The 22,429-nt window shown below is 41.4% G+C and overlaps 1 protein-coding gene across 4 annotated transcripts in view; it reads right to left on the reverse strand.

Annotated features, from left to right (window-relative positions):
- LOC109891759 (seizure protein 6 homolog) overlaps positions 1-22,429 on the reverse strand; it is a 234,028-nt gene that overhangs the window by 46,816 nt on the left and 164,783 nt on the right. For all 4 annotated transcript variants that reach the window (XM_031826470.1, XM_031826469.1, XM_031826468.1 and 1 more), the window contains exon 4: positions 9,811-10,006. In XM_031826470.1, the coding sequence (XP_031682330.1) occupies positions 9,811-10,006 (196 nt within the window). The remainder of the gene's footprint in view (positions 1-9,810; positions 10,007-22,429) is intronic.

The raw sequence follows: 22,429 nt of genomic DNA on the forward strand, positions 1-22,429 counted from the left end.
CAGAGTATATTGGCAGGGTGGGAATATTAAGATTGGTAATAAAATTATACCTGCCCCCCTGTAGTTATGACCAACCGGGAGTCCTCCCTTCCCAGCTGCAGCCCCCAGGGAGCCGTGTAGTAGTGGGAAATCAAACGGCTGATTAAAGAGTTAGAGTAGGAAATGTTTCTGCCCTCATCTCCCTCCCCTTTGGTGTCACACCAACAGATGTCTCCATTACAGCAGAGGAGACACACTGAGAGACACATGGCAGAAACCTCTATGAATAAGCTGCTGTCGTCCTCAGCAGAATCCACAGCCAACGATACAGTTCTCATCTCCCATGCTGAAAGGTGGTAGGACACAGTTGAGTGAATTTGTGTATATGATTACTGTACGCGAGAGTAGTTTCTACATGTGCCAAGATTAAATGTCTCTGTCCCTCTCTGCCCCCTCTCCATCTCTTTTGTAACAAGCAGACATGTTATTGTCATTCCGCTAGGGACCTGTTTTTAAAGTATTAGGTGAGTATGTTTATTCTGTGTTACCATTTAATTAGCTAGTAAATAAATTATTAAACCAATTGGTGTTCTACTGAATCATAAGTAAGGCTCAGGTTTTTGCAGATGCAAGGAGGTTATGACTGTTCAGAATGATGATATGATATGAGGTTATGATTAATAAATTAACTGTTTATAGATGTAATAGGTTAGAGTTTATTACAGTACTGAACACCTGACCGTATGTGTTCTAAGTCTATTTCAAAGATGTATAGACTTTTTCTCAATTCAATCCAAGAACCAAGTGTCTACCTGTCTAGACAGTCATTAAATGTCGACCTCAGTATGAGGGATCAGGGAAGTCATAAAGGAATTGCAAGAGGGCTTAGTTTAGGTTTGCTTTCACCAATATTTCAGCCTGAGGTCCACTCTTTCCTGTATGTATTGCACACACACACAACATTCTCAACCCTCAGGAGAGTTGAAGAAGACTAGATGCAGGCTGTGACACAGACACATCATCACTCCCCAGTGTTAACTGTGCTGCTACTATTACTACTGCAGCATTCATCAGTGTCATCTAAGCCACAGCCAGGGCCTTCTGCAGATATTAATTACCTAGAGCTGAGATCTCTCGCTACAGATCTGTCTCCTTCTCAACGCTTGTCCCATCACATTTTTAACACCCCATTACAATGGACAAGGTGATTGCGCACACCATGGAGATTAACACAAATCTAAATCCTGATAGCCTTTGAAATTTGCTGTCATGCTTGTGGAGTAACGGTTATAAATAGATTAAAGAGTAGCATTCTAATTGCTCCAAAGGTCCTTCACGGACGGAATTTGTGGATGTGCATAAAATGAGACCATTAATATAAGGATGATTATATCAAGCGTGACAGAGAGAGAAGCTTTGCAGGTACATATTGGAATTTGTTTAATGTAGACAGCAAAATATTTTCTGAAAAGTACCTTTTTTCTTGAGACTGATGATTTCAAATAGAAATGTCAAATAGTGTGAAAAGCATTTATCATTCAAATTCAGAGCTGCTGTTCCACAACATTAGCTCTGTAGAACTAATGAAATCCCATATGTTATGATGACTTTATAGGCTCCCATTGTTGCTTTGCCAAGCATAAAAACTGACATGGGCGCAGTGTGAAAGCGTGTAATGCTGCCATAGTGTTTGATATCAATTAGAGAGAATTTAATACCCTGGCATAAAAATTTGACATAATACCTACATCACTGAATGACTTAAACATGTGGTTGCCTTCTGCACCCCCACAAATGCACCCCCACAGATGCACCCCCACAGATGCACCCCAATGCCTCGAGTCTGAAAAGCCCTGCTTTGAGGATTTAGTGAGGGAGTTCTTTACTCAGTGCGTGAGGATAAAGCCCAGATTGTTGGGCTCACAGTTGTCTGAGTATGAGGGGAAATGATGATGTGCTGCTGAAGCCAGAGAGAGCTGATCAACAGGACACCATACATTGTCTGCCCTCATGCAGGGTGATTAACTAACGTTATGGGTGAGCGCAAAGTCATTCACTGAGCAAGGATTTTGTTTATTGTTGGGTGGAGCTTTACAAAATCAGTCTGTTTCACCCTCAGCAGGATAATAGGAAAGAAGATGACTTGTACTTAGAGCAAGGTTTATTATTCAAATGTGATGTACTGTTTACTATTCAGTGAGTAGGTGTTAATACAATGCTGTTGTTAGTACAGATCTGTGACATTTCTCTAATATCCAGTAGGTGATGTTTTTTTTGTTACATGATGGATCGCCACTCAGTAGCATGTATTGTACTCAGACTAATTACTTATGAGGTGGTCTCACTCGTCTCTGACCCAAAGTAAATGTTCTGTTTCTCCAATCCTTTACTTTTGGATCCCCAGTCACCTCTCTCGTGGTCTGTTTGCCTCGAGTCTCCCGGCCACGGCTGCTATTCTCCTATTTCTTTGTGAATTATTGAGAGGCTTGAATCTTTAAAGTTTACCCTCTTCCTCAATAAGCAGCATTCTGTGCTGCCAGTCGACTGGAGATCACATAGTCTGTATAGGCACTAACAGTGAAGTCTGAATGTGTGTGGGAGAGTTGTAAAGAATAGAGTTCCACATCACCCACAGCTTGTTTATTGGTTACTATTCTAAAGAGGGCTTTCTTTGCACAGGGTTCTTTATAATCAATGGTACAATGGGAATTCAGCACATTAAAGGCTGTACTTTACAACCTATTTATATATCCAACAATATATTTCCACCCTACGGGGACGGGGGGGTCAAATCAAACATGGTAAGCAGCAACATTACGGCATTTCCCTTTCCATGGTTGTTTGGGATACACAAAGAGCATGGCTCATTGTGAGTGGTGATGCACGGGGCACATTTCACATGTGGGCTATAACTGATCCATTAGAGGCCTGGTAAAAGCTCTCATCACTCCCCTACTGTGGTCCCTGTCTACCCCCATCTCCCTGCTCTAACACAGTGTAATGTGCCAGAACTCGTATCGGCCAAACAAAGACACACAGAACAGCTTAGAAACACTGATTAACTATTTCCTAAATGGTAGTTCAGTGGTCACCAACCGGTCGATCGCGATGAACTGGTTGACCTCCAAGGCATTTGTAGTCGATCACCAAACTTTTCTGTAAAATACAACAACAATAAAGCCTTTCTTCCCTGTTAGTGGTATGTGCACTTGATTCAGCAGCCCTAGCACCGGGAAGGCAAAGTGTTCCCATTTTCAACCATTTCATGTGTCTGAAGGTAGAACTCTGAATATCCGGCAGGCCAAGAGAGCAAATCAAGTGCACCTTTAGACCTACCGTTGGCCAATCAGAATGCTCATCGTGTCTGAACAGTTTGCTCGAGCCATAGGTTTTAAAAAGAAGCACTGAGAACACAGCAAAGTTGATACTGTGAGATACAAAACTTTTAAAACCATGACTAGAGAGAGACTCAATGACTACAGTCGAGCTAATCTGTTAATGTGTTAAGTTGTTATTCAGCACTGTCAACACTTTGTTCCATATTTTTACAAGGCATAAAATGCACGTTCTCCCTACATCCACTCACACTACAACCAGCACTGCAGCAGCAATGAAAGAGTATAGCAAAGTGTTACGATAGGCTTATGCTATTATTGTTAGCTGCTTGTCTTTTTTAATATTGAGGAATATTTCACTTTCTCTGGTCATAAGAGTAACAACATGAATTGGTGCATGAGACAGAAATAATGCAGTGCGACGTGAGTTTTGTCATCAGCTGGAAGACTGTGTCCGCTTTTCTCGGCAGAGGGAAGGAGAGCGGGGGGACTGAGACGGGTGAGAGACAGCCTCACTTCTGCTCCCTCCCCCACAGACTGACTATCAGATGCGGGCCATCAGTCCAGTAACATTTTAAAAAACAAATTATTATGCTCACTCAGCTGTGCCTCACAAGTAATAAAACAAATGATATATAATCAGTGTGATCATATACCTACGATTATTAAAAAAAATACAGGATTGGGTAGGTTACTTTCTAAATGTAATCCATTACATTTAGAAAGTTATTAGTTGCCTGTCCAAAATTGTAATCTGTAACATAAATGTTGTATTACCCAAACTCGTAATCTGATTACATTCAATTACTTTCCCCTTAAGAGGCATAAGAAGAATACAAACATGCATGTTTCCAATTGAACATCTATACCAGGATAAATCAATGTTAAAGTTTACGTAGCTGGCCATATATGGATGTTAAATGTTACTTTATGGGTTGGTTATGTAGACTTCTTCTAACCCATCGCTTTCTACTACATATAATAATACAATTAAATTATATCTTTACATTAAAAACTAAAGTCTATCAGAATTCCAGTCATTCCAATAAATGTTATACCCCTTGATCTTCAAGAATAGGACTTTGAAATATGGAAGTGTAGATTAGCCAAATTGTTTTGATGCAAGGACCGACTCATCCATGATATCCAAATTAATTATTTTAACCATGTTATGAGGCTATACAGTGTTTGTTTACATTTACAATGGATACAAACATTGGAAAAAAACATGTTTATGTTTTGGGTTCATAAGGCATTTATTAAGTTAAGTTATTTTCTTCAAGAATCAGTGGATATATATATAATTTATAAATCCAAAAATGGGTTTAACAACTACAGACTGGCCCTTTAAGTCTATCAAAAGAGTTTGAACATGTGTCCATTAGGCCTATGGATTTATTTATATTATCAGTATGAATTAGATTGAGCAATTAAAACCCTACTTTTATTCCATAGGATGGGATCTGCACTATGCCGCTGTTGCAAGAGCACATTTTTCACTGGCTGTCCACTGGTTTCAAAAACAATGATTGATAACCAGCTTAAACTTCTTGAATTCAAACATTATTGGGTTCAAATACACATTCAGATTTGTGAACAGCCACCCACAACAACCACAATACGTAAGGTGCAAATAGCTAAATGAGAGAACAGCAGTGTGATTCACATCAATGAGCTATGTAGATATCAATAATAAGTTATATCTGTATCGCAGTAGACTACACCACTGCTGTCATCCTTATCCCCAAGCGTTTATTGAAGTTGGATAATCTTTGGATGCCGACACCAGTCGCACCATTGGAAGACATAACTGTAGCCTACAAAAGCCTATTCCTGCTCTTTTCCGGCGATTGATCAAACCCATTTGGTGTGTCATCATAGTGGTCTCTGACTTGTGGTCAGACTCGCTCAGGTGGAACAAACTTAAACTTGAATGTCATTGAGAAAACAATGAAGTGTCAAAGATTTTTTTCCGCAAACATCCTTTCTGAATTTAAAAGTAATCCTCTAAGTAATATAGTTTTTCAAAAGTATCTGTAATCAGATTACAATATTTGAGCTGGTAACTTAATGGATTACTGTCACGTTGTTCATAATAATGATCGGACCAAGGCGCAGCGTACTTTGAGTTCCACATACTTTTAATGAATAAAGTGAAACTTAAGCAAATACAAAACAAATAAAGAATAAACAAACCGTGACGACAATGCAGTGCGAAGAGGCAACTAAACATAAACAATATCCCGTAACCCACAGGTGGAAAAAATGCTACTTAATTATGATCCCCAATTTTAGAGACAACGATAACCAGCTACCTCTAATTGGGAATCATACAAATCAGCAACATAGAAAATTAACCTAGAACCACACATAGAAAATATAAACTAGAACAACCCCCCAGTCATGCCCCGACCTACTCTACCATAGAAAATAAAAGCTTTCTATGGGACTCCGACCACAAAACCTGAAACAAAAAGGGAGGGTTAGGGGGGTGTCTAGTGCCGGTGGCGGCTATGCTGCGGGATGAAGAACCCGCTCAGCTCTAGGATCCACCATCTTTGGTGGTGGCTCTGGTGCGGGCCGAAGAACCCAGTCATCCCGCGGATCCATCCCATGGACCCAGGCTGGACGCCGTGTCTGGACTGGGCATCTGCGCAGAGGAGGGCTCCTGCCATGGAGCTGGACCATACGCCGTGCTTGTACTGGACATCGGCACAGGGGAAAGCTCCAGCCATGGAGCTGGAGGTTTCAGACCGTTGACCGTCGCAGGAGGTTCCGGACCGTGGACCGTCTCAGGAGGTTCCGGACCATGGACCGTCTCAGGAGGTTCCGGACCGTGGACCGTCTCAGGAGGTTCCGGACCGTGGACCGTCTCAGGAGGTTCCGGACTGTGAAACGTTGGAGGTTCTGGACTGGGCACTGTCGCCGGAAGCTCTGGACTGGGCACTGTTGCCGGAACCTCTGGACTGAGGATCTTCGCAGGAAGCTCTGGACTGAGGATCTTCGCAGGAAGCCTGGTGCGTGGGGCCGGCAATGGTGGTACTGGGCTGGTGACACGCTCTTCAGGGCGAGTGCAGGGAGCAGGCACAGGGCGTACTGGACTGGGGAGGCGTCCTGGAGGCCTGATGCGTGGGGCCAGTACAGGTGGCACCGGACTAGTGACACGCACTTCAGGGCGAGTGCGGGGAGCAGGTGCAGGACGTACCTGACTGGGAAGACGTACTGGGGACCTGGTGCGTATAGCCGGCATCAATGGTACCAATTCGATGACAAACCTCGCCCGGCAAGTGCGACGAGCTGGCACAGGACGTACTGGGCTGTGAAGGAGCACTGTAGACACGGTGCGTAGAGCCGGCATCAATTGTACCGGAACTTTAACACACTTCTCAGGATGAGTACGGGGAGTTGATACAGGATGTACTGGGCTGGGCAGGCATACTGGAGACCTGGTGCGTATAGCCGGCATCACTTGTAACGGAACTTTAACACACTTCTCAGGATGAGTACAGAGAGTTGACTCAGGTGGCTTTAAATCGATAACACGCTCCTTATCGCAAATGTCGTGCATCAAGGGCGAGGGAACAGACTCCTAAGCCAAAAGGACACTGACATTGTGAGGACGACCAGAGAGTTGCGCCGGAGAAGTGCATCATTGAGCAGCCTGAACGGTCCACGCGGAGAATCCACAGAGACCTTCCCCACGTAATTACATCATTATATTCTGACCCATAAGAGTGGCAGTTTGGGGCAAGTATAGGGTTAGAATAAGCATAGCTGACAAATTCACCCAAATGTATATTTCTCTCGTGTACTTTCTCTTTTTCTCTCTCTTTTAAATCACCATTTTGGGTGACACGCACCATAGCGTGTTGGCCCATTATAATACATTCTAATAAATAGCCTAGACTGTGTGTTGTGTATGTGTATCTTTTATCATCATTTTAGCTTTCTAGTAAATAAATACTCAACTAAGATTGGTGTGGTACGAACTCATTGGTGAGACCTGGGTCCGTGCAGATTCCCGGATTATGCGACGTTCAGAACGAGACTGTAGGGGAAACTGATTAATTAGAGGCTGTTGTAAAATCAATATTCTGATATTCTTTGAGTTAATTTGGGAAATAAAAACTCAATAAAACTAATTTTGCCATGGCGCCCCAGGTTAATGAGTTAATAATTGCTTGATTCAGTTAATCACGCAATTAGAAACCTTTAATCATTCGATGAGCAACAGTCGTCACATTAACTAATACAACGTCACGACACCACTCTATGGAAAGGGAGGACTCTCACGGACACAATGTTCTCCGTTTTGCTCTACGACCCCCACAAGTGTCCCAGGACTCGTCTGAAGGTAACCCATATAAACAGAAGTATGGAGATGTTAACAAAAATAAGTGGTTAAATATTTTTTTTTTTATATATATATATAATATTTCCTGAGCTTTCTTATATATCTTTGAAATATGACAAACACTTCACAACTTTATTCCTTATGATTCATTTTTTGGCTGTTTTTTTGTTGTTACCATTTATGAATGTGTTATTCAATGGGCTATAGGAGTAAAGGTCAAATTCAATATTTTATCCCCAATTCCATATGTTAGCTTAGTACAACCCCCCCCCCCCCCCCCCCCCCCCCCCCATCGGCTTAGACTTTTTTAAGAGAGAAAGTGAGAGAGACAGAGAGGGAGTTTGAGGGGCAAGGGGTGACATTATATTCACCAGGCACATCAGAGGCATGTTCTTCTAACAGCCTGTCATAGTTTATTAGTTTCCAGAGACAAAAGATTTTGGCTTAATGTTGTGTTGTTTTTCCCCCTTCTCCTAGTGACGTCACATCAAAGGCTACGGTGTGATGAGGAACAATGGTCCCGACAGCCCTCTGCTATCTGACAGCTCTGTAAATGTCTATTAGCACAATACTTATGCCATGTAATTATACCCCTGAAATGACAGCCCTTGTCTTTTTTCAGGCTAACATGAGCAATCTGTGTTTGCTAGTGATGAGAGCTATCAGCATATAGAGCTAGGCAGCTTAACCAAACGCTTCTGGAAGGATTTTTCCTCTGTACCTCGAACTTTACTACACTTTACTGTAGGCTCGGCCCTGATATATGTCCTCTCTGTCACCTGGAGTTGCATGGCAAATTGTCCAGGAACAAAGGACAATGCCAAAGAACAAGTCAGTCCTTCCCCCTCTGAGGTGCCAAAATGTATCTCCCTGTTACAGTATCCAGAGCAATGAACATCGAATATGATTGAATAATACGATAGTATCCATGTTTTGTATCCATCTGAAACTTGTTCACGGAGGATAACTCTGATGCTATCTATATGGATGTTTTATCTCTGTGGTATTTGTACTGGGGGAACTCTGAATTACTCCATTATACAAAGGCTTTTTATTGTCCTCTAAGGAATTCTGTCTTATTTAAATATCTACTGCAGCCCTCATACTCCACATACAACACCCGTTCTGCCAGTTGTCTTACTGACAGTTGTGGCTGCTTTTTATGATGTATTGTTGTCTCTACCTTCTTGCCCTTTGTGCTGTTGTCTGTTCCCAATAATGTTTGTACCATGTTTTGCGCTGCTACCATGTTGTGTTGCTACCATGCTGTGTTGTCATGTGTTGCAGCCTTGCTATGTTGTTGTCTTAGGTCTCTCTTCATGTAGTGTTGTGTTGTCTCGTCGTGATGTGTGTTTTGTCCTATATAGATATATATATATATTTTTTTTTTCTTTAATCCCAGCCCCCGTCCCGGCAGGAGGCCTTTTGCCTTTTGGTAGGCCTTTAAATGCTGTGACACCCTGTTGAGATTGGGCCTTGGGTTGTCAAGTTACACTGTAAAGTTGGTATCGTTTGATTGGTCAAAGGTAGTTGGTCTTGGGTTGATGTCAGATGTTATAAATGGAATGAAATGCCTTTGTTATCTCTCTTATCCTGTATCCAGTCCATGGAGGAAGGTTGTATGATCAATTCTCATTTCTTAGGCTTCTAGGCCTCTGGCTAAGTAAGCATCTGTTTGTTCATGCTTTGTATTGTAAGTTAACCTTAGGATCTACTGTATATGCTTGAAATTATGCCTTGCAATGCTTGTTAATGCTCATAACTTAAGCTTTATGCCTTGTATGTGAATCTATTCATTGCACAATGTTAATTAAACATATGCCTTTGATATAGACAATTCTCAGACCAATTCTTGCTTGCCAACAGCAATTCATTGCCTAATATTTGAACATTTTAATGGTGTCAGATAAACATTTTAATAGACTAATTTCTTAGTCTCATAACAAATCAAATGTGATGTATATATAATATACTGTATATTCACATATCAAATATTACTGCCCACTACATTACAACATTATTTTAGATACCATTTAATTGTGCATTGGGTGTATGGCAGGTGTGAATAAAAATCGAGGAGACCTGTGTGAGAGCGTTGAGTCATTGTGTGTGTGGTCGTGTGGTTCTGTGTTGTGACCTCACCTTGGTAACGCAGCAGCAGCAGGGAGCCAGAGCGAGGCTGCTGGTCACTGCGGTAAAGGATGGAGATTTGATTGCTCCAGCTGCGCACCACCAGACCCCTCATCAGGACGGTCTCATTAGCCAGGATGGACAGCTCTCGTCCCCCCATGTCTTCTACTGTCACCACCTCCCCCTCTGACAGGCTCACGTTCAGCACCTGCAAACACACAAACACACCACCAGTCAGTCAGATGGTCACAATTTGGTCACAATTAGTGATGTTTCCAAACTGCCTGATGTTGGGAAAAGTGTCTGTTTCGTTGCTTCAGAAGCTACAGGTGTCGACAGTCCACGAGACAAACGAGTTAATGCTCATTACCACACAGCATAATGAGCCACTGCATGACAGGTTCATGTCCAACTTGAGATGTAGTTGAGGTTTAATACAATATATCATCAGAAATACTGTCACCTACAATACCAGTCAAAAGTTTGGACACACCTACTCATTCAAGGATTTTCTACATTGTAGAATAATAATGAAGACATCAAAACTATGAAATCACACATATGGAATCATGTAGTAACCAAAAAAAGTGTCAAACAAATCAAAATATATTTTATATTCTTCAAAGTAGCCACCCTTTGCCATAATGAAAGATTTGCAAACTCTTGGCATTCTCTCAACCAGCTTCTCTCAACCATGCTTTTCCAACAGTCTTGAAGGAGTTCCCACATATTATGCTGAGCACTTGTTGGCTGCTTTTCCTTCACTCTGCTGTCCAACTCACCTCAACCACCTCAATTGGGTTGAGGTCAGGTGATTGTGGAGGCCAGGTCATCTGATGCAGCTCTCCATCACTGTCATTGGTCAAATAGTCCTTACACAGCCTGGAGGTGTGTTTGGGTCATTGTCCTGTTGAAAACAAATGATAGTCCGACTAAGCACAAATGATGGGATGGTATACATCCCGATGGGATGGCATATAGCTGCAGAATGCTGTGGTAGCCACGCTGGTTAAGTGTGTCTTGAATTCTAAATAAATTACAGACAGTGTTACCAGCAAAGCACCCCCACACCATCACACCTCCTCCATGCTTCACGGTGGAAACCACACATGCGGAGATCATCCGCTCGCCTAGTCTGCGTCTCACAAAGACACGGCGGTTGGAGACCAAAAATTTCACATTTGGACTCATCAGACCAAAGGAAAGATGTCTACCAGTCTGTCAGTTGCTCGTGTTTCTTGGCCCAAGCAAGTCTATTCTTATTATTATTGTCCTTTAGTAGTGGTTTCTTTGCAACAATTCAACCATGAAGGCCTGATCACACAGTCTCCTCTGAACAGTTGATGCTGAGATGTGTCTGTTACTTGAACTCTGTGAAGCATTTATTTGGGCTGCAATTTCTGAGGTTGGTAACTCTAATGAACTTATCCTCTGCAGCAGAGGTAACTCTGGGTCTTCCTTTCCTGTGGCGGTCCTCATGAGTGCCAGTTTCATCACAGCGCTTGATGGTTTTTGCGACTGCAAAAAAAGTTGAGATTTTCCGGATTGACTGACCTTCATGTCTTAATATTGATGGACTGTCATTTTTCTTTTCTTATTTGAGCGGTTCCTACCATAATATGGACTTGGTCTTTTACCAAGTATGGCTACCCTGTGTATACCATCACTACCTTGTCACAACACAACTGATTGGCTCAAATGCATTAAGAAGGAAATAAATTCCACAAATTAACTTTTAACAATGCACACCTGTTACTACATGATTCCATATGTGTTATTTCATAGTTTTCAAGTAGAAAATAGTAAAAATAAAAATAAAGAAAAACCCTAGAATGAGTAGGTGTCCAAACGTTTGACTGGTACTGTATATTCTCACCCTTCCCCAGCCCACTAATGCTGCGTTAAGACTGAGGGTCTGGCCAATTTACCACACCATGATTCCCTCTCACTTTGTACGACACAGCAGGCAAATGTGCCCCAGACAACATCACACGACCCTGACAGGCCATTTGTGTGGTCACGGCTCACATCAGACGGGATTTTAATGCAATTGACACCCCCATAATTCCTGTCTCATTTCCAACCAGAGCCAGTCTCTTAATGTTTACCTTTAAAAAATGGTCCACTCGAGATATGCCGCCTCCTGTTCAATTTCCATTAAAAAACTGGCAGCAGGATGTATTTTTATCAGGCCAATTTATTTCTCCTGGACAGAGAATGTGATTTGGAAAGACAGCAGAGTTTGGTTGGATCACATGGTTCATTACGCAGTTTGGCTAGTAAAGGTTTACCCCCTTCAGTATTCAGGCCCTGTAACTGTAGTTAAAACCAGTGTGTTTCTTTTCTCCTGTTTTCTGTCAGCCTCTGTGACAGCTGTGTTTTATCTCTTGAACAGGCTGAAACAGCAGCTGCAGCTGAATGTACTGAAAGCCACTCCAGAGGATGCTCTATAGTTTTACCGGTTGAATAAAGTAGCAGTGGCATAATCCACATTTTGGGGAACATCTGCAGTTCCCATAAATGTGATGTGTTATCTAGAGTGTAGCGGTGGGTAACAGATATGAAAGACAACCAGGGATCTGATAATCATCTTGGATAAATGCACCACACTACATTAGATCTACAGGCCCTGTATCTAGGGTAAGAACCAGTGGTATAAAGCACATATTTGGGGTATCTGCGCTTTACTTTACTATTCATATTTTGACAACTTTTGCTTTTACTTCACTACATTCCTCAAGAAAATAATGTACTTTTAACTCCATACATTTTCCCTGACACCCAAAAGCACTTACATTTTGCATGGCTAGCAGGACAGGAAAATGGTCCAAGACACACATTAATCAAAAGAACATCCCTGGCCATCCCTAATTGCCTCTGATCTGGCGGACTCACTAAACACAAATGCTTTGTTTGTAAATCATGTCTGAATGTTGGATTGTTCCCCTGACTATCCATACATTTTTTTTAAATAATCGAAAATGGTGCCGTTTGGTTTTTGTTCATATAGGGAATTTGAAATTATTTATACTTTTACTTCAGTATATTTTAGCAATTACATTTACTTTTGATACTCAAGTATATTTCAAACCCAATACTTTAACTCAAGTAGTATTTTACTGGGTGACTTTTACTTGTGTCATTTTATATTAAGGTATCTTAACTTTTACTCAAGTATGACTATTGGGTACTTTTTCAACCACTAGTAAGAACACAGACAGGATGATCTCCAGACCAGGCCTGGCGTGTGATGTTGTAGTGGGAGCTTGCTGTGGCCTTCTGATAGGCTGCTCTCCCAGGGGGAATGAGAGTGTCACTGAGGCAGACTGAGAGCCCAGAGTGTGACGCAGAGGAGCACCAGGCAAGGCACTGGCACCAGAATGAATTTGGTCACACTGACTACCTGTCACTCAGTTGAGGGGGTGCCAACAATGGGTGTGGGGGGCTCACATAGCTCAAATGTGACTGTTACTTTCTCTTCCTCAGATATCATCCAAGACTGAGGTCAAACTCCCATTGTTCTTACCATAATGCTACACAAAAATAAAGCTTTCCCAGGACATCAACATTTTTATAAGCCTCATCTAGTTGAAGCCCACAATCAAATACTGCATACAGTTGAAGTCGGAAAATTACTTACACTTAGGTTGGAGTCATTAAAACTAGTTTTTCAACCACTCCACAAGTGTCTTGTTAACAAACTATAGCTTTGGCAAGTCGGTTAGGACATCTACTTTGTGCATGACACAAGTAATTTTTCCAACAATTGTTTACAGACAGATTATTTCACTTAGAATTCACTGTATCACAATTCCAGTGGGTCAGATGTTTACATGCACTAAGTTGACTGTGCCTTTAAACAGCTTGTAAAATTCCAGAAAATGATGTAATGGCTTTAGAATCTTCTAATAGGCTAATTAACATCATTTGAATCAATTGGAGGTGTACCTGTAATTGTATTTCAAGGCCTACCTTCAAACTCAGTGCCTCTTTGCTTGACATCATGGGAAAATATAAAGAAATCAGCCAAGACCTCAGAAAATAAATTGTAGACCTCCACAAGTCTAGTTCATCCTTGGGAGCAATTTCCAAACTCCTGAAGGTACCACATTCATCTGTACAAACAATAGTACGCAAGTATAAACACCATGGGACCACGCAGCCGTCATACAGCTCAGGAAGGAGACGCGTTATATCTCCTAGAGATTAACGTACTTTGGTGCGAAAATCAATCCCAGAACAGCAAAGGACCTTGTGAAGATGCTGGAGGAAACAGGTACAAAAGTATCTATACCCACAGTAAAACGTGTCCTATGTCGACATAAACTGAAAGGCTGCTTAGCAAGGAAGAAGCCACTGCTCCAAAACTGCCATAAAAAAGCCAGACCACAGTTCGCAACTGCACATGGGGACAAAGATTGTACCTTTGGAGAAATGTCCTCTGGTCTGATGAAAAAAATATGTAACTGTTTGGCTAGAATGACCATCGTTATGTTTGGAGGAAAAAGGGGGAAGCTTGCAAGCTGAAGAACACCATCCCAACCATGAAGCATAAGGGTGGCAGCATCATGTTGTGGGGGTGCTTTGCTGCAGGAGGGACTGGTGCACTTCACAAAATAGATAGCATCATGAGGCTGGAAAATTGTGTGGATATATTGAAGCAACATCTCAAGACATCAGTCAGGAAGTTAAAGCTTGGGCGCAAATGGGTCTTCCAAATGTACAATGACCCCAAGCATACTTCCAAAGTTGTGACAAAATTGCTTAAGGACAACAAAGTCAAGGTATTGGAGTGGCCATCAGAAAGCCCTGACCTCAATCCTATAGACAATTTGTGGGCAGAACTGAAAAAGCATGTGCGAGTAGATAATAGTAGAGAGAATGATTTATTTCAGCTTTTATTTCTTTCATCACATACCCAGTGGGTCAGAAGTTTACATACACTCAATTAGTACTTGGTAGCGTTGCCTTAAAATTCTTTAACTTTGGTCAAACGTTTCCGGTAGCATTCTGGCAGAACTGAAAAAGCTTAAGGACAACAAAGTCAAGGTATTGGAGTGGCCATCACAAAGCCCTGACCTCAACCCTATAGACAATTTTTGGGCAGAACTGAAAAGGCATGTGCGAGCAAGGAGGCTTACAAACCTAACTCAGTTACACCAGCTCTGTCAGAAGGAATGGGCCAAAATTCACCCAACTTATTGTGGGAAGCTTGTGGATTTAAAGGCAATGCTACCAAATACTAATTGAGTGTATGTAAACTTCTGACCCACTGGGAATGTGATGAAAGAAATAAAAGCTGAAATAAATCATTTTCTCTACTATTATTCTGACATTTCACTTTCTTAAAATAAAGTGGTGATCCTAACTGACCTAAGACAGGGAATCTTTACTAGGATTAAATGTCAGGAATTGTGAAAAACTGAGTTTAAATGTAGTTGGCTAAGGTGTATGTAAACTTCCGACATCAACTGTACATATACTGACTATTTACGTAACCAAATTAATTTACATCGTGTTGACAATCACGCCTCTGGTATATATCCTTATGATTACAAATAACACCAGAATTGATTAAGCTGTCACTATTCTATCCATTTACCCCCCAGAACAGTTGCAATGTGAAAAATAAAAGCCATGTGATCTTCAAGTGTTTATTTCCATTTTCTCTCAAGGGCAATGGCAAGGACAAAGCCTTGGGCCCTGTTCTTTCTCTCTGGGATTCTATTGAAGGCTGTATGCTCTGCAGAAGATTGAGACAGGAGGCTTGAATTGACATTTATGTTTTGTTTGATTGACTTGTTGTGTGAAGTGTTGTTATTTTGTGGGTAGTTGTCGGTGCAGAAGGTGCATCTTTCTGAAAGGTTTCATTGTTTCACCGGGGACAAAGGACTGTTTTCCATCTATCTGGCAAGCAAGGCAGAATACAAAGTATTTAAGTCTCTCTCTCATATATTTGTTAAATCGATGAGAGATGGTTTACATTCCACCATGCCTCTGCCATGCAAGGTTCATACATATTTCAGTCAGCGTTCGCTCCACAAGCATCAGACCGCCACTCAAGCTAAATGGCTTGCATTCTAGAATATTCTTCGACAGGACCCGGTGAGGCGACAAGATTACTTCACTGTTGGAACCTCTAACGCTCCATCAATGACAGCTGCGTTATGATGCCGGTATCACTGTGGAATAAAATGGGAACGTTTTTACAAGTAATCGACCAAACCCTAAAGTGGTCTGTACAGATACAGACATGTTTATTCATGTTACAGTTGAGCAATGTCCAGTGTCTTACTTCACAATTCATAAATATAATATTTACTACAAAATAAACTAAGTAAATGTTTACACTCTTGAGGTCTTTGAGTGTGGGCATGTGTAATGTGATGGAAAACCTTGCATTTAAAGATTTGGGCGAAATCCTGCCCACTATCAAATAAGCTGCACCATAGGAACCTGAAATAATATCAGGAAAAGTCCAATTTAATATTCCCTTTCATCTGCAAGCCAAAGTAAGCCGTTTGTTTTCAGGCAAAGTTTTCTGAGACAGGACACACATGGAAAGTGGTGGATTTGAAAAAAATGTATAATGAAAAATGATTTGAATATTCTATAATTGTGTTGATCATCCTCATCTCTTCCTTGTTTATTGTGGTTTGATAATGTTCCTGCTTATAGCTGTAATTTTGTTTCATTTCCACAAGGATATGGATCTACTGAGCTATGCATGCACCTTGAGAGACAAAGTGATGGGAACAAAAAAATGACATTCAAATTTGAAGCTCTCTATTTTTCAAAGTGTCCGCCGTCCATTTACATGGAGCCAGGTCATCAAACAGGGAGGAAAAGTGTGCTATGGAAGTGTGACAGTTGTGTACAATTTGTGATGAAATACTGGACAATGTCAATGCTCTGAGGGATAGGTTGTGAGCATGTGTACATACAATACATATGAAAGGAGCATCCTGAACACATACAGTAATATATACAGTATATAGTAACAGAGGCTGGGATGTATGAGAGTTCACTAGGGATGGCTCTGAGGCTGTTCACATGGAAACAGGGGAGAGACTAGAGCATAGTACCCTGACCTGTGTTATCACTCTGTATACATAAACATGGCATCCCCCTGAGGGACAGGCGAGCAGCCAACGGGAATTTGCAATGGAAGATAGTATGGGTCCTTGGGGGCCCTGTCATACATCATTCATCCTGTGACCTGTCACTACAGTCAGGAACAGCTGTCCGGCCTCAATTATGAACCATTGTCCATGTCTGGAGACATCAGACCCTGTTATCTCTAGCAGCACTACAGCCAGGGGACCACAGGGAGCAGTTCTGAGATTATACACATACAGTACACTGCTACTACAGGAACATAATGAGACTAGTCCTGGCTTATACCCCTTAAGCTTTCAACAAAATGTATCCCATTGGGACAAGAGCCCAGGGTAGCTGGGTTCAAGTAAAGAACAACAGAGGCAGGCTTTTGGGTTTCTGTAGTTTTACATCAAGATGTGTTGTTCTACTTCCATTTTCAGGGTCCTGCTGAGAATGGGAGTTGCTGTTTTCTTTGTGTGTACTTAGTGATGGCAGCCCATGCATCGGTGATGGGCAGACAGGAGCTTGCAGGAAAATAAAACGTCAATATAATTCTTCGGAAATGCTAAAATGAGGCATCTGGCCTATTATTGAGAGGAAATAACTATAACTGGAGTCAAATTAGACTTCATTGGAAATAAGTGATGAGTGAGTGGTGGTGTGGAAATTGGCTTGGATGGTTTCCAGATGAGAGCGAGCGAGAGAGAGAGAGAGAGAGGGGGGGGGAAGGGGGGGGGGTGGAGAGAGGATTCTTTTTTTGGCAAATAGAGGAAAGATAAATAAATAAATAGGAAGGGTGACAGAGAGAGTCTGAAAATAGGAAAGAAGGATATAGCATAGAATAGTACAATGGAATATGTGTGGTTACAGAATTCTTTAGCCTCCATTGTTTTGAAACCAAGGTAGGCTTTTCAATAACGCCTACACTCCAGTCCACTCCCCCTAACAATCTACCAGGTGAAGTAGAGAGATCTCCCCTCAAAATACATTAGAACATCTTGTAAATCTACATACCCACCAATATGTTTCACCAGTGAATTATAAAACAATCTCCATGCTTCCCTGACAGAGGACACACTGATTCTAGAAGCAACCACTTTTTCACGACATTAAATGGAACACTAGCCTACATAAACAGCACAATATTTGAATGAAAATTTTGTCATTTTAGCAGACACTCTTATCCAGAGCATACATTGTTTTACTGGTGCCCCATGGGAATCAAACCCAGAAACCTGCTGTTGGAAGCACCATGCTCTATAAACAGAGCCACACAGGGCCACATGAGTGGGAATGAGTTGGGAACCTATAAACATGACTAGGTCTATGCAGGCTAGTCTCCAAACCAAACAAGAATTCATGGTAACATGTCCATCCTGTTCATCTAGTAAACACAAATGTGTATTATGTTCCAAAACAAATATGCAGGTAAAATCATTTAAAAAAATAAAGAATGCAATTTAAAGCAGTAACATGCTGAGCATATGATGCAATATCCTGTCATCTGAGTATGTGCTCTTTCAGTTTCATTTCTTTTCAGTATCCCATTAAAATTCTTCCAGACCCACATCACATTTATGAGTGAATATGGCTGTGTGGAGGGTCATCTCTCATTGTCTCCTCAATCAAAGTATTTTAATGAACAGACCGTGCAGCAAGGATAAAGTACCACTTAACAGATATTGGACGAATCATAGGTTACAAAAACAGCAAAGGCAGGAGATAATGTCTGTTTGAAAAATACAATGTGGAGGCAGACAACCAGTTGTGTCCCCATGTGTGTGTTTAAACTTCGTGGATGTAAAGTATGTACAGTATGTTGTTATATAAGAGAGAGTTCAAAGAAAAGAAAAACCAGCATACTGTTCTTGCTCAAATCACTTATTTTGTTAAAGCTTATGTATCTGCCTCTTGGCCTTCGGCAAAGCTTCTAGATGTAATATTAGAGTGAAGAAATGTGTTTTCTGACTTTACAGTTTGCACGTAGAGCAAGCATGCTCGTATTGCTATGGTGTTATGGGTGGATCTCCGGATACTGTAGGTGTATTTGCATCAGTAAATATCAAATCAAATTTTATGGGTCACATACACATATTTAGCGGATGTTATTGTGGGTGTAGCGAAATGCTTATGTTCCTAGCTCCAACAGTGCAGTAGTATCTAACAATTCACAACAATACACACACATCTAAAGTAAAATAATGGAGTTAAGAAATATATAAATATTAGTACAAGCAATGTCGGAGTGGCATTGACTAAAATACAGTAGAATAGAATACAGTATATACATGTGAAATGAGTAAAGCAGTATGTAAACACTATAAAAGTGACTAGTGTTCCATTATTAAAGTGACCAGTGATTCCATGTCTATGTATATAGGGCAGCAGTTTCTAAGGTGCAGGGTTGAGTAAGCGGGTGGTAGCCGGCTAGTGGTGGCTATTTAACAGTCGGATGGCCTTGAGATATAAACTATTTTTCCAGGCTCTCGGTCCCAGCTTTGATGCACCTGTATTGACCTCGCCTTCTGGATGGTAACAGGGGAACAGGCCGTGGCTCGGGTGGTTGTTGTCCTTGATGTATAGTATCAATGTGTCCATAGTCTGTGTTCATCACAGTTCTGTACATTACAGTTACCAGGACCACCCCTATAAAAGTCCAATGTGTGACAGAATGGAAAGAGAGTTTGTTATCACAACGTGCAGACAGATAGGGAGTTGACATGCTGTTGTAACTACGACAAGGAGAACACACTGATCTGCGGTCAGTTCAGCTATCTGACCGCTGCTTCAATAAAGCAGAAAAAAGTGTTTTCTTTGATGTATGGATAGCAGACCACACATATCAAATAGAAAGAGGTGTTTACAAAGCTCTTATCAGTCTACATTTAAATGTCAAGAATCTTTCGTTAGAAATGCAATGCGATGCTTTTGACAGGAAAGGCTTAAAGATAGGAGAGCACCATTTGCCATATGTCTGAGATGGCTAAGATAACATTCACAGGAGGCTCTCTCCCTGCTAATTTTACTGTGGAAAACATCTGGTAGTGTGCTGAGCCATTGGCTTGTGCAGGATGGGTTTCTATGTCATCTAAATGGATGAGGCCTGACATCCACATGAATGCAGGTCTTCAGCTGCAGAAAAAAATCATTTTTTTCACCAACAATAGGTTTGTAATCAAAATGCTAAAACGACTTGGTTTCTGCAGATACTGTGTTTATGGCTGAAGATGACTGCTATATAGTCATAATTTAGTGCATTCTGACAGTCTAGGCTCGATGGTCTGCTCATTGCAAGGTTTCTAAATGGCAGATTTATATAGTGACTCGGCCCGGTGCCACTCAATCTCTATTATTGTGAGTATCTCAGACAAAAACATAGAGGCACAAGTACGAGTGGAGGCTATACTGACACTACCACCCACAAAGACAATACAATCAGACTATTATCATTGTCTGCTTTCTTATCTAAGTTGAACATTCACCTCTTCCTTATCAACACAATCCATTCCATTTAACCTGCATTCATAAAAACAGGTCTCAAACAATGGCTAGATGATCAGCAAAACACTGGAAGGCAGATAATTAGACTGTAAAGACCAGAACCAGTGTTGTGTCTATTAAACACTAGTCTTTATTGCAGTCAATAGCAGAAACCCTGGATGATCGCAAGCTTGCCCATTGTTATTGAGTTTACAGGTGGTACATGGAATTGGTGAAGTTCGAAATGGCCTAAGTAATGAACCCCAGGATTGGTGAGCTGTTGGCAGGGCACTCATTAATGAATTAACTGAATTTACACTTGATGTCATCCCCAACATTAAGCATCCTCTTAAGGCTACGTTGTCTCCCTGAGGCAGACTTTTTCAGCAGGAATGACTGAGGTTAAAGAAACAACCTCTGCATATCTTAAAAAACTCTTATGAAATATGGTCATGAGACATATTCGATTTCTGCTATATTAGCAATTGACTTCTGCTTCCTGAGGTGTCGCTCAGGCCCGGACATTTCCGTTTTAATATTTGTGGCGGGGTGCAGTTTTGCATAGATTTGAATACATGCATTGGTGATTTCTCTGCTTATTTCCCTGCATGTGCCTCTCCTCGCCCCTCTTCATCATGCCTCATGATGTCCTTGCAGAGCTGACAGAGATGGAGAGGACAGAATATTCTCAGACACTTTCTTTTTTTATGACAGCTAGCTAGGTTAGAGGTGAAATTAGTGTCACCAAAAAGCATTCCTCTGGGGAGGGGACAGCCTGATGAAAACTCATTTCAGCCCAGGCCTGACACCTTAAAAAGCTCATTAGGACCAGACAACCCTCCTTTATGTCCTGCCACCCTGCCCCCAGGCTCAAGGCACAGGATGAAAGGTTCTCCTCAACTCATCTCAAGTTCGTTAAAGCAACTACAGCATTCAGAGCCTCCATTACAGAAGTTGGCCTCGTTCCTCGTATCACAGTCAGTGTAGCCTGCTCTACTGTTCAGTGGGTTGGGGGAGGGGAACTAGGGCTGGGGGGAGAACAACTATCCCCATCGTGGTGAAACGTGTCCATACATTATTCACTTTACTCACTACCTTCTTCACTGGTCAGTGCGGCCACCCAAAGAAAGTCCGTAGGCTGTAACTGTGGCTCCTTATAGGACTGTGATCTTGGTTTACTAAAGAGGTAACGGTGTATAATTGCAAACGCAGGAGTTCCTGGATTGTTTGTTCGATAAAAGGCTTAACCCTTTGACACGTACGATCACATATTTGTGATCATTGTTGAGTTGTCCCAGCAGCGTACCATTGCAAGTTTGTGATTGGAACAGTAGCAACGGAACGTATGATGCAACATATATGTCTAAACAGCATTGTCTGAAAACCATCTAAACAATGTTTTGTACTGATGGGAAAGAAAGGTAATAAAACGTTTTTCCTCAATGTCACCTTTGATTGCAAAAGTTAAATGTGAAAGTCATCATCCATACATCACACGGAAGACATCAACAGCCAAACTCATTACATAAACCAGTCTAAATAACAGGTTGCACTGACAAAAAAACAGAACATAACACTAGACTTGTTTACAATGTACCACATCTCTGGTGAGCACAAGGGAGAAATGTAATATTGTTTAGAAAAGAGATGCGTGTCAGCTAAGCTAACAGCAGCTAAATTCTATATGACGGCTGCCATGTTTGTTTACGTTTGATAAGCGAAAACTCCTTAATCCAAGAACACCATTCTATAAGATGCAAGTAAACAAACTCAAAGATGGCTGCGCCCATTGTATGAAAAATATGAACTTCGTTTGGCCACTTTTCAGCATATTACAAATCTTCTATGTATTTGTTACAGTGTATACAAGAACCGGAGCAAATACAATGTTATCACCTCACAGTTCATCACTGCAAATACAAGCCTACTGCCTAGCCTAACCGTAGTGCAAAAGCTAAACAGGGATGAAACCATTTTAGAGGGGTTCATTTAATTTGTGGGGGTTTTTGAAGTCCATGGGGGGATATAAATGGCGGAAGGTGTCGTGGGG

The sequence above is a fragment of the Oncorhynchus kisutch genome, linkage group LG6 (assembly GCF_002021735.2).
Source record: "Oncorhynchus kisutch isolate 150728-3 linkage group LG6, Okis_V2, whole genome shotgun sequence".
Taxonomy (NCBI): domain Eukaryota; kingdom Metazoa; phylum Chordata; class Actinopteri; order Salmoniformes; family Salmonidae; genus Oncorhynchus; species Oncorhynchus kisutch.